General features: G+C 42.2%; 1 protein-coding gene and 2 non-coding genes across 4 annotated transcripts in view; all 3 read left to right on the top strand.

Moving 5' to 3' along the window:
• Positions 1 to 13,376, top strand: part of LOC128428497 (ELKS/Rab6-interacting/CAST family member 1) — a 115,558-nt gene that overhangs the window by 83,511 nt on the left and 18,671 nt on the right. The window contains exons 19-21 of one of the 2 annotated variants that reach the window (XR_008333799.1): positions 1,255 to 1,402; positions 9,794 to 9,901; positions 10,217 to 10,294. Coding sequence is in view for 1 of the 2 variants with exons in the window: in XM_053414692.1 (XP_053270667.1) it covers positions 1,255 to 1,402; positions 9,794 to 9,901 (256 nt within the window). In the remaining variant the exon portion in view is untranslated. The remainder of the gene's footprint in view (positions 1 to 1,254; positions 1,403 to 9,793; positions 9,902 to 10,216; positions 10,295 to 13,376) is intronic. The other variant, XM_053414692.1, reaches the window with a different exon arrangement.
• Positions 6,273 to 6,345, top strand: trnak-cuu (transfer RNA lysine (anticodon CUU)). The gene has a single exon. It is a non-coding gene; the product is annotated as a tRNA-Lys (tRNA).
• Positions 7,637 to 7,709, top strand: trnak-cuu (transfer RNA lysine (anticodon CUU)). Its single transcript has one exon. It is a non-coding gene; the product is annotated as a tRNA-Lys (tRNA).

The following is a 13,376-nucleotide window of genomic DNA, read 5'->3' as shown; positions in this document are numbered from 1 at the left end:
GCACACTGACAGTGTGGTCAGTGAGCCTCGGCAAAGAATCTGTGAGTCTTCACTTCACCAAACATGTAATCGTCATTCAGATGCTCTCATCTATGTGTACGTGTGTGTGTGTGTGTGTGTGTGTGTGTGTGTGTGTGTGTGTGTGTGTGTGTGTGTGTGGCCAGTTAATCTCTGTGGGATTGTGGGGAAAACCACTGTGATTTAGATTCTCTCTCTGGAGAACGGATAGAATTTTCAGAAATCAGAGCCTGGGGTGTCTCAGCGGCGGCTCAGCCAGATCTGTGGCGGATGGGATGCGGCTTGTTGCTCCCTGACCACATGGAATGCTATCTATCTGTCAGCCCGACCATTATGACAGGGGGACGAGATAGAGAGAGACAAGCAGGAGAGGAGTATGGAAAGAACGAGCCAGAGACGTCTATACATAAGAGTGTGTACTCGTATAGATAGATAGTGTTTATTCTATTCAGCACCAAGACTTACAGATATATACTGCCTGGTCATTTCATAAATAAGAACAGACATTAGAGTCTCTTTCTTTACATTAATGGAAAGTTAGTTATCCCCCCTGCAGAGTGGACAAAGTAAAAGCTGCACTAGATGCAAATGTTTAGGATTTGTTTTTACTGATGTGTTTGGTATTTTTTTTCTATTGTGGGATAGATGGTGTGGAGGGAAACCAAGGAAGAGAAAAGATTATACATACGACATAAGATCCCCACCATAAATGAACTGGGGGCGTCTTGATTACATGGTGTGCGTCATACTTGACCACAAGCAATCCTCATATTCCTGCAAAAATACACCAATTTTATCCTTCTAAATCACAATGCTGTGCTCCAATTAAGAGGACTTTCCTAAATTTGTTGACACGCCATGGGTTCACCATCACATTAAAGTGCACCCAAATTGGTATCCAGCCATGCAGATAGTTTTGGTTTCCTCTTAGATGTCCTTCTCTGGGATTTTTCTGTCTCCACCTCATTACGAGGGAGGTGGAGGGAAGAGTGGGACAGAGGCAGCAGAAATCTCAAAAAATAGGACAATAAATCTCAAACTGTCTAGAATAGATGTGGATGAATATGTTATTTGGGAACAAACGCTACAATGTGTCTCTGAGTGAGAAAGAAAAAGCTGCTAGCGCTGTCATCAGTTTTTTGCACATCAAATATGATCAAATCAAATTAATTTGTGTCTGAAAGCAGTGCTAAATTAAAACGTGTTGATTCTAATGTGTGATTTTTCTTTTTGCAGGCAAGAGGCGCTGCTGGCAGCGATAAGTGAGAAAGACGCCAACATCGCCCTGCTGGAGCTCTCCTCGTCCAAGAAGAAGAAAACCCAGGAGGAGGTGGCCTCTCTCAAGAGGGAGAAGGACAGTCTGGTTCAGCAGCTCAAACAGCAGGTACGATTACTGTGCTGTGATTAGTAAACACACACACACACACACACACGCTGACATCCAAGTGGACGATGAGGAAGTGCAGCACCTGTTCTAAACAGGCCTGTTTGAACTGGGCCATTTGCTTTGGACTGTGGTGTTACTGGTTTTCTTTATTGAAACATCCTCTCACATGATTTCCAGACTCCAACAACAGTTCAAGCCATTTTTCTCAGCATTAACGGCCATAACTTAAAAATATAAATCAGCTGAAAAACGGTGTTAGGTAAGGCATGGTCCTCCAACACATATCATACCATAGGCAAGGTTTTTTAGAAAACAGCAGATAATTACTGGTGAGGAACAAACATTAAGAATGAACATTTCTCAGTTAATTCTACTAACGGATACACATTTAACACATAAAAACTTAAACAGATGTTTTGGTGATTTGCTGTCTTTTTTCTCTGGCTCTGCTGCTTTCACTTCAAGTGCTTTTGCGGAGCAGTGTTACTGATTTGGTTGGGTGGTGTCTGTCTCAAGGACTGCCACACTTTAGACAATGGAGGGCAAGGATTGTTTAGCTGGAGCACGTTCTTGGGAGGAATCATGCTTGTCGAAATTATATAAATTTGTCTCAAAACACTCACACAGTTAAAATGTTCGACAAATCTTTGGTGATAGTTCTCCCATATGTATTTGTTCATATGGATTTGTGTAAATGTTCACATCATAAAGGTTTTCTGTCCAAATACTGTATACTCAAACACATAAATACACGGTGCCGTGCATGTCACTTTGCTGATATGCATTCATTTACACAAATATTTGTGCACACCCTGATATGTGCACACTGACCCAGGCCAAAAACAAGGATATAAACATGGCCAAATGATTCTGTGGTTCCACACAGAGGTCTATTCACACTCTCACACACATGCACACACACATGCGGACACACACACACACACAGTAAAGGTTCTCGTGGCTCTATTAAACTAACCAGCCCCTTAGTTGATGAGCCTTCTGGGAGTTCGGTGGAGTTTCTTCCTCACTGTTTTCTCCTCTGTGCCTCTTTCTGCTTTTTATATTTCATCTAATCCTCCTTCCATCCATCCCACACATTACATGTACACAAATTTAACATGCACTTATAGTAGCTTATACTGTTACCTTGGCAAATTTAGAATTTGCTTTCCCCCCTAACGTGTTAAAACTGGGGCTACATTCAGTTTGTTTTCCACCTCCTGTACGTGCATGGGAACAAAAATTGCCAAACACGCTGACATGATTATGACACACAATAAATCCAAACTAAAGAGTGACTGCAGAACTTTTTACTTGTTTGATTTAAACTCTGAAATTGAAGTGCTGTTCCGTGACCATAATTGAGTTTTCATCCTCAGAGCTGCTGAATTAGATAACATCTAGCACCTCTGTTGTTGCACGAGATTTCCAGTGCGTGATTTTTGCCAAAAGTCCACTCAATGGGTGGAAAAAAGCTCACGAGGACTCAGTTAGATGAATGTGGCTCGTGCAAGAAAGAGCTAAATCTGTGTGTGAGCAGCCAGAGAGTGTTTGAACTGGGGTTTAAGAGTGAAGCAGTGAGTGTTGTGTCAAATGAAGTCATTATAACATACATCACTCCGCTCTCTCTTCCTCCCTCATCCCGTCGTCACCTACTGACAACACAGAGACTCCACTGTCTGCTGCTCTGTGTGAATGTGTCGGTGTGTGTGTGTGTCGTGCGAGGGTGCGAGTGGTTCTGCTCTCGTCTTGGTTCCTCTCTCTCTTTGGGGTGTCATAATTTTCTGTCCCTCAATGATGGATCACAGCAGGGACTTCCTCGATATTCCCCTGTGTGAGTGGTTGTGTGTTCAGTCTAATCTTACAGTGAGCTGAAGCTGGTAGTATTTTTAGCTGGCTCATTCAGCGTGACACACACACACAAACACACACTCTGAACCACTGATAACCTGCCTGGCAGACGGACCCAGACAGCGTTGTGATATGAAATTGAAAGTGAATATTGTTGCATGTACTCTGGCTGCCATAGGACCAAATACGTCAACTGTAAACGGGAAGAAATCATTTAAAATTAATTATGTATGAGCAACATACCTATTCTGGCTTTTCCAGTATCCTAAAGGTGTTTCTCTTGTATCTATTTCATGCACAATCAACACTGCTGTTTTTTAAGTTTTCGCTCTGAGTGTTTCTTCGACGGCCATCACTTGTCAGTCAATCAAAGTTCACGCTGAGTGTTTTGTTGAATTGAGGGCTCCTGCGCGAGAGCCCAAAAGCTGCTGACGTCTCAGGTCTGTTCTGAATTTGCCTTCAAAACATGACGGTGAGTTATGGTGCAGAATTATTTCCTTAGACACCCCCCAAAAAAGTTGCAAAACACCCTATCTTTGATGAGACAATCATATATCTGCTTCTTGCTCTGGATCTGCACCAAACTTTAATGGGTTCTTCCCTGAGCCATAGTTTCATCAAGAAAGGAAATCCATCCAGTAGTTTTTGCGTTATCCTGCTAAGAAAACATAAAACGCTGATTGACCCATCTAGTGTTTTCATATAACCAGGGATGTAATGAATGAGTTATTTTACCAGTACAGTATTGTGTTGCTGCAGTGTGTTCTGTATCATGACAGATATCCACCTTTAGCTAGAAGAGACAGAAAAAAAGGATGGATCCTCCCAAAGGAAATCTCTACATTTGCAGCATTTATACTAGATAAATATAAAAACATGTGTGTTACAGAATAGGTGTTTGACCCTCAAAGTGTTTCCTGCGTGTCGACCTTCGGCCCCGCAGCTGAAGTGTCGGCAGGATGCTGTAGATCAAGGTGACCTCAGCTCTCCTCACGCTGCTCCTCATGTCTTTCTCACCATCTGCCTCGTCCTCACTTTAATACTTTATTTTTATTTTCTGCAACAGTGTTGTGAAGAGACGGAGGCTAAAACCATGAGAAAGCGTGAGAGAGAGAATATTGTGTTGAAGAGAGTGTAAAAGCCAAGCTGGGAGGGAGGGACTGTAATAATTCATGAAATGGAACAAGTGACAGAAGAGGGGTGGGGGGGTGGGGGGGTGAAAGTATGCTACTGCCCCTCCTGCAGCAGACACATGTGGTTAACATTTACAGGTGGTGTATGTGTGGCTGCAGCCATTCATCCCCACCTGTGTGAGGCCTGGCTGTTATATGGACACTTCTAAAGACTTTCATGTTTCCATATTATTCTTACCAAACCCACAGCACTCCTAACCAACATTACCGAAAGACAAATCTCACAAAGCAGACAGGGAACAGTAGACTAGCTGTTCATCACAGATCCATAAAGCAGGTTTACATAAAATATGGCCAGACTTGCGCACTTCTATGTTTTAGTTACCTCCACAAGGAGGCTATGTTTTCACCCCGGTCTATTTGTTGGTTGGTATCTATGACTGTGTGCAAATTGGTGCCGCCTGATTGAATTTAAGGGGACGATTGGGCCTTGAAGAAGGTTTGTGTTCTATTTACTGCCATAGTTATAAAAGTTTCGAGCACCTGCATTGTAGAGATTTGGAAACGCTGCTGACCCATTTTAGTTGGGAAACTCTGAGGCTGCTTTGGTTCGGCATTTGAAAATTATGTATTTTATAGATTAAATGCACTTGAAAATAATCTATTTTTGTCATGTTTCCCATTGCTTATTTAGGGATTTTTATTGGGGGGTGGTTTTTTTGTCCTGCCCCCCCCCCCCCCCCCCCCCCCCCCCCCCCCCCCCCCCCCCCCACCACCCCCCCCCCCCCCCCCCCCCCCACACCCCCAAAACTTTATGGTTCTTCAATAATTGTTTATTATCCTCATGACCTCTCCAGTTACTGGCAAAAGTGAAAAAATGTGAGTCTAATCTAATTTATTGCTCCTCAAGAGACCTCTCAAAACGAAACATCCCCCCTCTGCGCTCAGCTCTGACACTTTTCATTGTCATTTTTTATTTCCCACTTATCAACAACTTTCTGCCTTTGTCGGTGAAACTGGAAAAGAAAGCAAATCAAATTTTTGCTCGTGATGAAATAGTTCTTGTCCAGCCATGACTCAGCAACTTTTTCATTATTGATAATTCCACAGATATCAACAAAGGTTCCTGTTTCACCGCTGGAGGGAAAGACGAAACAATATACTCATCTAATATCCCCCGGAGCCTTGTAACGATGAAATCATTTTCTGCTAGGCATGACTCAGCAGTTCCCCCCCCCCCCCCCCCCCCCTTCCTCATTTGTTTCTCATTCTCTATGTTGTCAGCGGGTTACAGCGGAGCCACAGTGGGGAGGGGGGGTGGGTAGGGAGAAGAATGGGAGGTGAACAATGAGGGAGCGGGAGAAGAAATAATGGTGTGATGATTAGATTAAGTGAGATAGTTGGCATGGAAACAAGCGAGCTGAGGTCAGCGTTCCTGACAATTAGAGAAAGGGGGAAGATGTAAAGAAAGGCTGGACGGGGGAAATAGAATAGGACAGAGAGAAGGAGGAGGAAGAGGCGTTAATTTCTTCTTCTGGTACTTCTCTTTGTTCTTCTCTTTCTCTTTCCCTCCTTCTCCTCCCCTCACTTTCACCCTCCCTTGGTATATTGTTCTCAGGACCGTTCATCATTTCATTCAACAAAGAGGAAAATAAAGCTCCTCAAGCTAACGAGTCTGCTAACTGCTTTCTAAGTGCCATTTAGTAAGATCGTTAGCTTGCTGGCTAACGGATCGAAAAGGGGTCACACAGTTTGTTCAAATTCATCCTAAAAGTTTTACCATTTCTCCTAATGCCCATTGCTAGTATTCATCGATAGGCTTAACAGGCGTGTGGTTATAACTCAGTTATAGATTGTGGGCCCCTGTGAAGGGTAGGCATGTAGCCCGGCTAGCTCAGTCGGTAGAGCATGAGACTCTTAATCTCAGGGTCGTGGGTTCGAGCCCCACGTTGGGCGCATGACTTTTGAATTGGAAGTAGCTGGGTTTGGATATCTTTGGATATATTGACTTTGTAAATTAAAAACATAAGAGGATTTTGATTGAGTCAGATGCATTCATAACAATAATACAAAGGCATCATGCACAATGTAAAACTTCTGCTGCAGAAATTATATACAAAACATCAATACAGGGGGCAAAACCATGAAGAAAAATACTAACATACAAAAGAAACTAGCAAACTAGACAAGGAACAATGAGAAAAGGGGACTTTAAGGAAATATATGGAAATAAGGACATTTTGTAGAGAGGAATAGAACAGGAGAGGGAATTAGTCACGGATACAAAGGCATGTTAAGAAGCTCAAGAGTCGAGAAAGTGAGAGAGAAAGAGAAGAAATGAGATACTGTGTCTGCTGAGAAGAGATAGTCTTAAAATCAACATGAAAAATATCTCTTTAAAGAAAGGGAGGACGAGAGACAAAGGAGTGGAGTGTTAGGTATGAGACAGAATCTTAATCATAGTGATTGCTGTGTATGAGAGACAAGAGAGATAAAGAGAGGAAGAGGGAGAAGGGAGAAACTTCAGGGATTATTCAGAAAAAGAGCTCTAAGATGTGGAGGAAGAGAGGCGGAGACAAAGAAAAGACGGCGTGTTTGCAGAAGGGTTGAGAGATTTAGATGTAGTAAGGCCGTTTTATAGAGATCAGAGATCAGACACACGGTCATCACAGCTTATCCTCTTCAACTAAACTCTATTTTCTTTTTGATTATTTCTGTTTCTCTGTCCTCTATTTCTATCATTCTTTCTCCAACTAAATGTTGGAGGAGCACACACATTTGTCCAATGCTCTGTGTTATTTATGCCGGATTTCGTCAGACATTCATCAACCAAAATCAGTGCCAAAAATGTGTTTCGAAAAGAGAGGATAAGGAGGAAAATACAAGGAACGGATCAAAAGATGAAATGAAGGGGAATGTTTGAGGCAAACATGTAATGCGTTTTTTAAATAGCTAGCCCAATTGTTAGAGCTTCTAATCTTGGTTACGTTGGTTGACCTTTGGTCTCTGGCTCCATTTGAAACCGTCTTTCCAAATGTCATGGACAGTTCACAGCATAGTGACCTGCTCTTCCAGCATAGTTCTACATGTGTTGACACAAAATCCAGTGCCTGAAATACACTTAAACACATAACTTAAGTACCTATCACCCACTCGTCCTAAACCAGAAGCATTACTCTTCGATGCCAGTATGAGTTACGAGCATGTTAACACAAGTATTTAGCCACGCCTCCAAGGGATTAGTATAGCCCGGCTAGCTCAGTCGGTAGAGCATGAGACTCTTAATCTCAGGGTCGTGGGTTCGAGCCCCACGTTGGGCGACACAGCTTTTGAGAGGAGGTATATTAATGTCTTTGACTTGTTCTGACCCTTTGTTGGAACATCAAGGATGAATTTGACACCTGATCACTCAGACTGGAAGCGAATGTTGGTCATTCATGAGTTTTCACAATATATTGAGCCCCACATTTAGCCGATATGTTTTGGGCTTTGGACTCGTCCACCTATAGCAGTCGTTGCAGATCTAAACAAGTCTTCCACTTCAGTGGTTTTAAAATGCTAAATTCCCTGACAGCTTGCACCAGAGAAACGATGAGTGAAGTCTGTTTGTCTACAATTCGGGTAATATAATATAATAAAGCCATATTCAAATTATTTGTCCGATCATGCAATTTTGCATCGTAACCAAAGAGAGTACTGATCAGACATTTTGCGTCTGCAGCTACAGCCAAGGCAAACAAAGTCCATAAAGTCAAAATTTGGAAGTGGATTTGAATTACCACAGTCTGTCACAGTATAACGTTACACAGAGAGTTCACAGTGAACTTCATGGAGCCTCAGGCATCTCTGAAATACTCACACTGGAAAAAATGAGACCCGGGGACACAGGTTGAAAAGTGAACTTTGGCTCTAAGAAGAACAAAGTGACAAATGCTTTTGTTTTGAAATATTATCTGTACCTCTTTTTTTTTTTTTTTCAAAGTAAAAATATTTTCTTCTGGACATTCTTATACTGTTGCTGTTGTTAAATCAGTGGGAAGACTGAAGAGACGGACAGAGACAAATAAAAATCACTCCACAGCAAGTGTGTGTGTCTGCAGGTGCAGCGGGGACTCCTCAGTCTGTACTTACACGGTCTCAAGTTGAACTTTTTATTTTCTGTGTTTGTTTGAAATGGATGTGTGTATTTATTTTATAGCTGCCTGCAGAAAATGAAGACATGAAAAATGTGTGTGTGCTCGCCAGGGGAGGCTCTCGTCAGCTTAACTTGTGTACACAGACACACACACACACACACATACTGTAGGTGCTGGTTCCACGTACACACCGAGTGGAACCTGTTTCTAGCACCATTCATTGAGCTTTCAAACAATTACAAGTAAAAGTTGGCATTCACATAGTTATTTCACGTTCTGTCAAACACACACACACACACACACACACACACACACACACACACACACACACACACACACAGAGCCTCAGTCTGGCCTGCTTAAGCCCCTCGTCCTCGCAGGGCTCAGCGAGAGACTAAGGGGATTTAGATCGTACAAGACAGATTTAGACTGACTCCCTCCCTCACCTTCTCCCTCTCACTCCCTCGCTCTTTCGAAGCCTTGTGTATCACTACTGAAGTATAACTTTAACATGAGTAATAGATGGAGTGAGAGGAGAGGAGAGGAAAGGAGGAGAGGATGAAGGACAGTATGGAGGGGAACAAAGAGACGACAGTAGAGCAAAGAGGGGAGAGATGAGAGTGATGGAGCAAAGACAGGGAGAAAGAGTGTGTATTTGTGTGTGTGCGTGTGTGTAGAGCACATTAAGTGATTTTCAAGTGTGTGTGTGTGTGTAGCGTAATGTTTGTCCAAGCCTTCATGGATCTCCCCCCAAGAGACAAGTTAACAAGCCTGTTATTTTTCTGCACCAGTTAACAAGCAGCACAACAGGTGGCATCTCAAGTTGTGTGTGTGTGTGTGTTATTATCATAAAAGACACAAACACAGCACAGATTTTTTTTTGTCTTTTTCTTGTTGTCCATTTTCTGTTTCTGTCTTTCTCTCCCTCTCGCTTTCACTCTCGGACACACACACACACACACACGCACACACACACCTTCAGCCACACAATCACGTATAAAATATGTCTTAGTGAAGCCAAAGCTCCTGGCGGTCGTCCAAAACTCTCCTCTCATCTTCCTCTCTGCAAATTAACTCCTGGAGGAATTCAGTGAGCGGGTTTTCCTCTTATCACACGAACACACAAAAAACACTCACACACACACACACTTCATTGTATTGTTTTTTTTCTCTCAAACACAAACGTTATTTGCTGTTGCTGAATCATGTCAAATCATGTCTCACTGTCTCTGATCTTAATGTTTGTAACTTGTTTTTTTTCTCTGTAGACTCAGAACCGGATGAAGCTGATGGCGGACAACTATGAGGACGAGCACCTGAAGGTCTCATCTCCGAACGCAGAGCTGCCCAACAATCACAAACCCTCCCCTGACCAGGTGAGAACTCTAACCTGGAACACGAGCCTTCAGCTGGGACAAATCTGCAAATGATTCCAGATCCCTCACAACCCTTCAAACTAATATCTTCACCCTAATGTGGATGAAAGCTTGCTCTAAATTAACAGTCTTTAATTGTTCCTATTAGTCTATGTTCAAGTGAAAGACAGTGACATTAAGTCCCATTTCCATTTGTGGGAGTAACATTACCTTTTTCTCTCTATCTTAGAAGCAGACATTTTTTCAAGTTTCTTAATTTAACAAGGTTTCTGTGCTTACCTACTAACTTCCTGCTTTCTCTGAACTCACCAATAGGACGATGAGGAGGGCATTTGGGCCTAGCCAATCATATGCCTTCTTTCTTTTCTTCGGTCAACCATTTTGTACAGAAGGGTGAGCGTCCTCTTTATCTGGATCCAGTCATGTTGTGTTCATCGTGTCATTGGTCCGTCGTCTTTCTTACTTTTGTTTCATCCGTGAGTTGGTGGTCATTCTGGTTTCGTGAATCATCGTTTCTCTTCTTTTTTAATCGATCTATTTTTCCATTCTTCATTTTTTTCTGCCATTCATTCAAACATGAGTCTTGAAACTCTTCCATTTCTGCCATATTTCTTCTTCTTCTTTGCGTTTTCTCTTTTCCCAAGAACAAAATTTAATTTGCACTTCTGATTTTTCTTGCTCCTGAAAGAGCTGGACTCATTGGCCAAGCAGGAATATTTCCAGATCTCATGTCATGGAACATGTTTGATTAAATATCCCATCTGTTCATTTTCACCTTTACTTTTAAAAAGTTTCCTCCTGCTCTTGCTCTTATTTTTTTTATACTTGAATCATTTTTAATTACTCTGACGATTAATCTGGACATGTGCTTTTTGTCATATTTATTCTTTCCATCTTTTTCACCTAATGTGTTGATCCTCCTGTGCAACATCATCTTCCCTTCTTGGAAACCTCATGTGTTGGTCTTGATGCTTGAGATCGTTGCATGACCCTGATCGTTTCTCAACCTTCTTTGTGTGTGTGACGTAGCGGATGATTTAAGAAAGCTGCTCCTCCGCCAAACTCTGACGTTAACATTTTTTTTTAAAGCATGATAAAAAGCAAGGGTTTATTACCTTTGACCCTTTGCCCTGTAGTGTTCTTTTAAAATCGCACAACAGGGGATTTCAGTATTTTTCAGGCCCAGAGGTCATTAATCGCACATGCATGACAACCTTCAAGTCAAGCAAGAATAAAAAACACACGGCTGCAAATCAATCAATAATATGTCTAATGAGGAATGCAATGTGTTTCAGAACGAGACATTTTTCCTTTAGCTCTTAGTTCTTATGTATTTCCAATGCGTTAAAACATTTTTTTAACAATTTTCTATATTGAAACTTGTGGAGAGTTCCGATAAGTCACTGGCTCTTTAAATATCTTGAAAAAACGTCATCAAAAATTTGCATTAACTTTGAGAAGATGTGCTGTATCGGTAAGTTATGTGAGTTTGTGCTTAACAGGGTTATGAACAGGGTGGTATTCATTGGAAACAGTGGAGGCAGCACATATGAGCAGCACATGCTGCTTTTAGCGCACCCTAAGCTCCTCCACTGGGAATTCCCACTGGGATGCTTAAAGCCCTAAGGTTCACCAGCACATCCCTGGTTATTAATTAGCGGTAGCACCTCCCTGCTGAGAGAGACAGGCCAGCCGGACATACACACACACACACACACACACACACACACACACACACACACACACACATCTCACGAGTGGCTGCACGAACTCATGCACAGGCAAACTTTCGCCTCAGTGTGTGTGAGGTGGGGAACCTCGCCACAGCACATTACATCAGAACAGTGAATGGCTGTGACTCGTTCCATAAGAGGATCCTGTGCTGCAGTTGGAGAATTAAATGCTTCAGGAACAACTGCAACAGAGAAACACAGCAGAACACATGAAGCCTTGTTGAGGCTTTTTTTAATGGTGTTTTGCATTTTTAATGGTCTTGAGTGATTTTAGATGCATCAGTTGGAAAAGACAGGGAAGAGGTGTAATTCGACTTTTTGGTTTGTGAGATTTTGGATAGTTTAAAATGACTCAACATGAATGAACGCTCTCCCTTTTTTCACCAAAGACATCAGAACTCAGTAAGTTGTTCTGCACATATGAAAGGGGAACACTTTCCCAGACCATAAGGTACAGGGATGTCTTAAAGAATTTGTGTTTCTTCTAACATCTTTTAGCTAAAAACCTGAAAATACTCAGTTTCTGTGACATGGACAGAGAAAAGCAGCAAATGCAACATGATTAGCAAAAGAGTTGCAGATTGCACCTGATCAATCAACTGTTTCACATAAGCTGCAGTGCACAACTACGGTCTGATCTCATCCCTCTGCAGTTAAATGTACTGTAAATGAAATGCCTTTTTTAAGTCCTCCTCTGAGGCTTTGTAGATGTGTATTTTATATCAAAGAGCTTTTATATGAGAATTTGAGAGATCCCACAATAACCAAATGTTTATTAGTCACAGCGCATCAGCACGCATGTCTCCAGCACTGACAACGTGCTCTGCATTGCAATCCAACCCTCTATCTATGCTGTTCCTGGTCAAATAAATATATATGTGCTTCTGTGCATGTGCGTCTCAGAGGGATCCGCGGAGGAAGAAAAATCCTGACTTCGCCGTATAATGTGGCCATAGACGCCTTTTTTCAAAATGCAGCCAGTCAGTGGGGCCGGCTCAATGTCTCTCTTTGGAGTTGTTTCATAGTACAGTAAGAGTCTGGTAGGCAGTCGTTGGAGGATAATAAAGACACACACACACATACAGAGCGCTATATAAAATGATGTGTCCTGTGGGATTGTTTCATAGTACAGTAAGACATTGGAAAACACTGTGGACTCATTAAACACACACACACTGCATACATTGACCATTGCAGGTTGTGTAATGCAATAAAAAACATGTAGGCACATGCACGTACTGTACACCTTAATAAAGCCAGTAAATTCAAAGAATCTGCAAAGACTTCCAGAGGTCAGTGTTTTGTTCGTATGTCACGTTGTTATTACGAGTGTAAATCCAGACATTTTGTAACATTATTTGCCATTATGCCAAAAAAAGGAAACGAAAGCACGGGTGGTGTTACTTCTGTGCGAAGGTCTTCTTTGTATCGCCATCATTCCTTCCATGCCTTCGCCCTGCTTCTCATTTGTCTCGCATTTGATCCGAGCTCCGCTGCAGGTCTGGAAAGTGTGGACAGTGATTCTCCTTTAAAGCTTTTTGACAGCATAGTCCGGATTAGAGCGTGCTGTGAGAAAACAGCTGTTGCACACATGTCGGGGGAATGTTTTTTCAGAGCGCCAAAGCCGAATTCTGAGATGTGTTTTCACATATTGTCGTATCACACAACGGACTTGGAGAGATAATGCCATTGTTGCGTTGCGACTGTCAGCACCCATCATAACATGCTGCAACAGAAATGTT

The sequence above is a fragment of the Pleuronectes platessa genome, chromosome 22, assembly GCF_947347685.1.
Source record: "Pleuronectes platessa chromosome 22, fPlePla1.1, whole genome shotgun sequence".
NCBI lineage: Eukaryota > Metazoa > Chordata > Actinopteri > Pleuronectiformes > Pleuronectidae > Pleuronectes > Pleuronectes platessa.
This window is presented reverse-complemented; position numbering and strand designations above follow the sequence as displayed.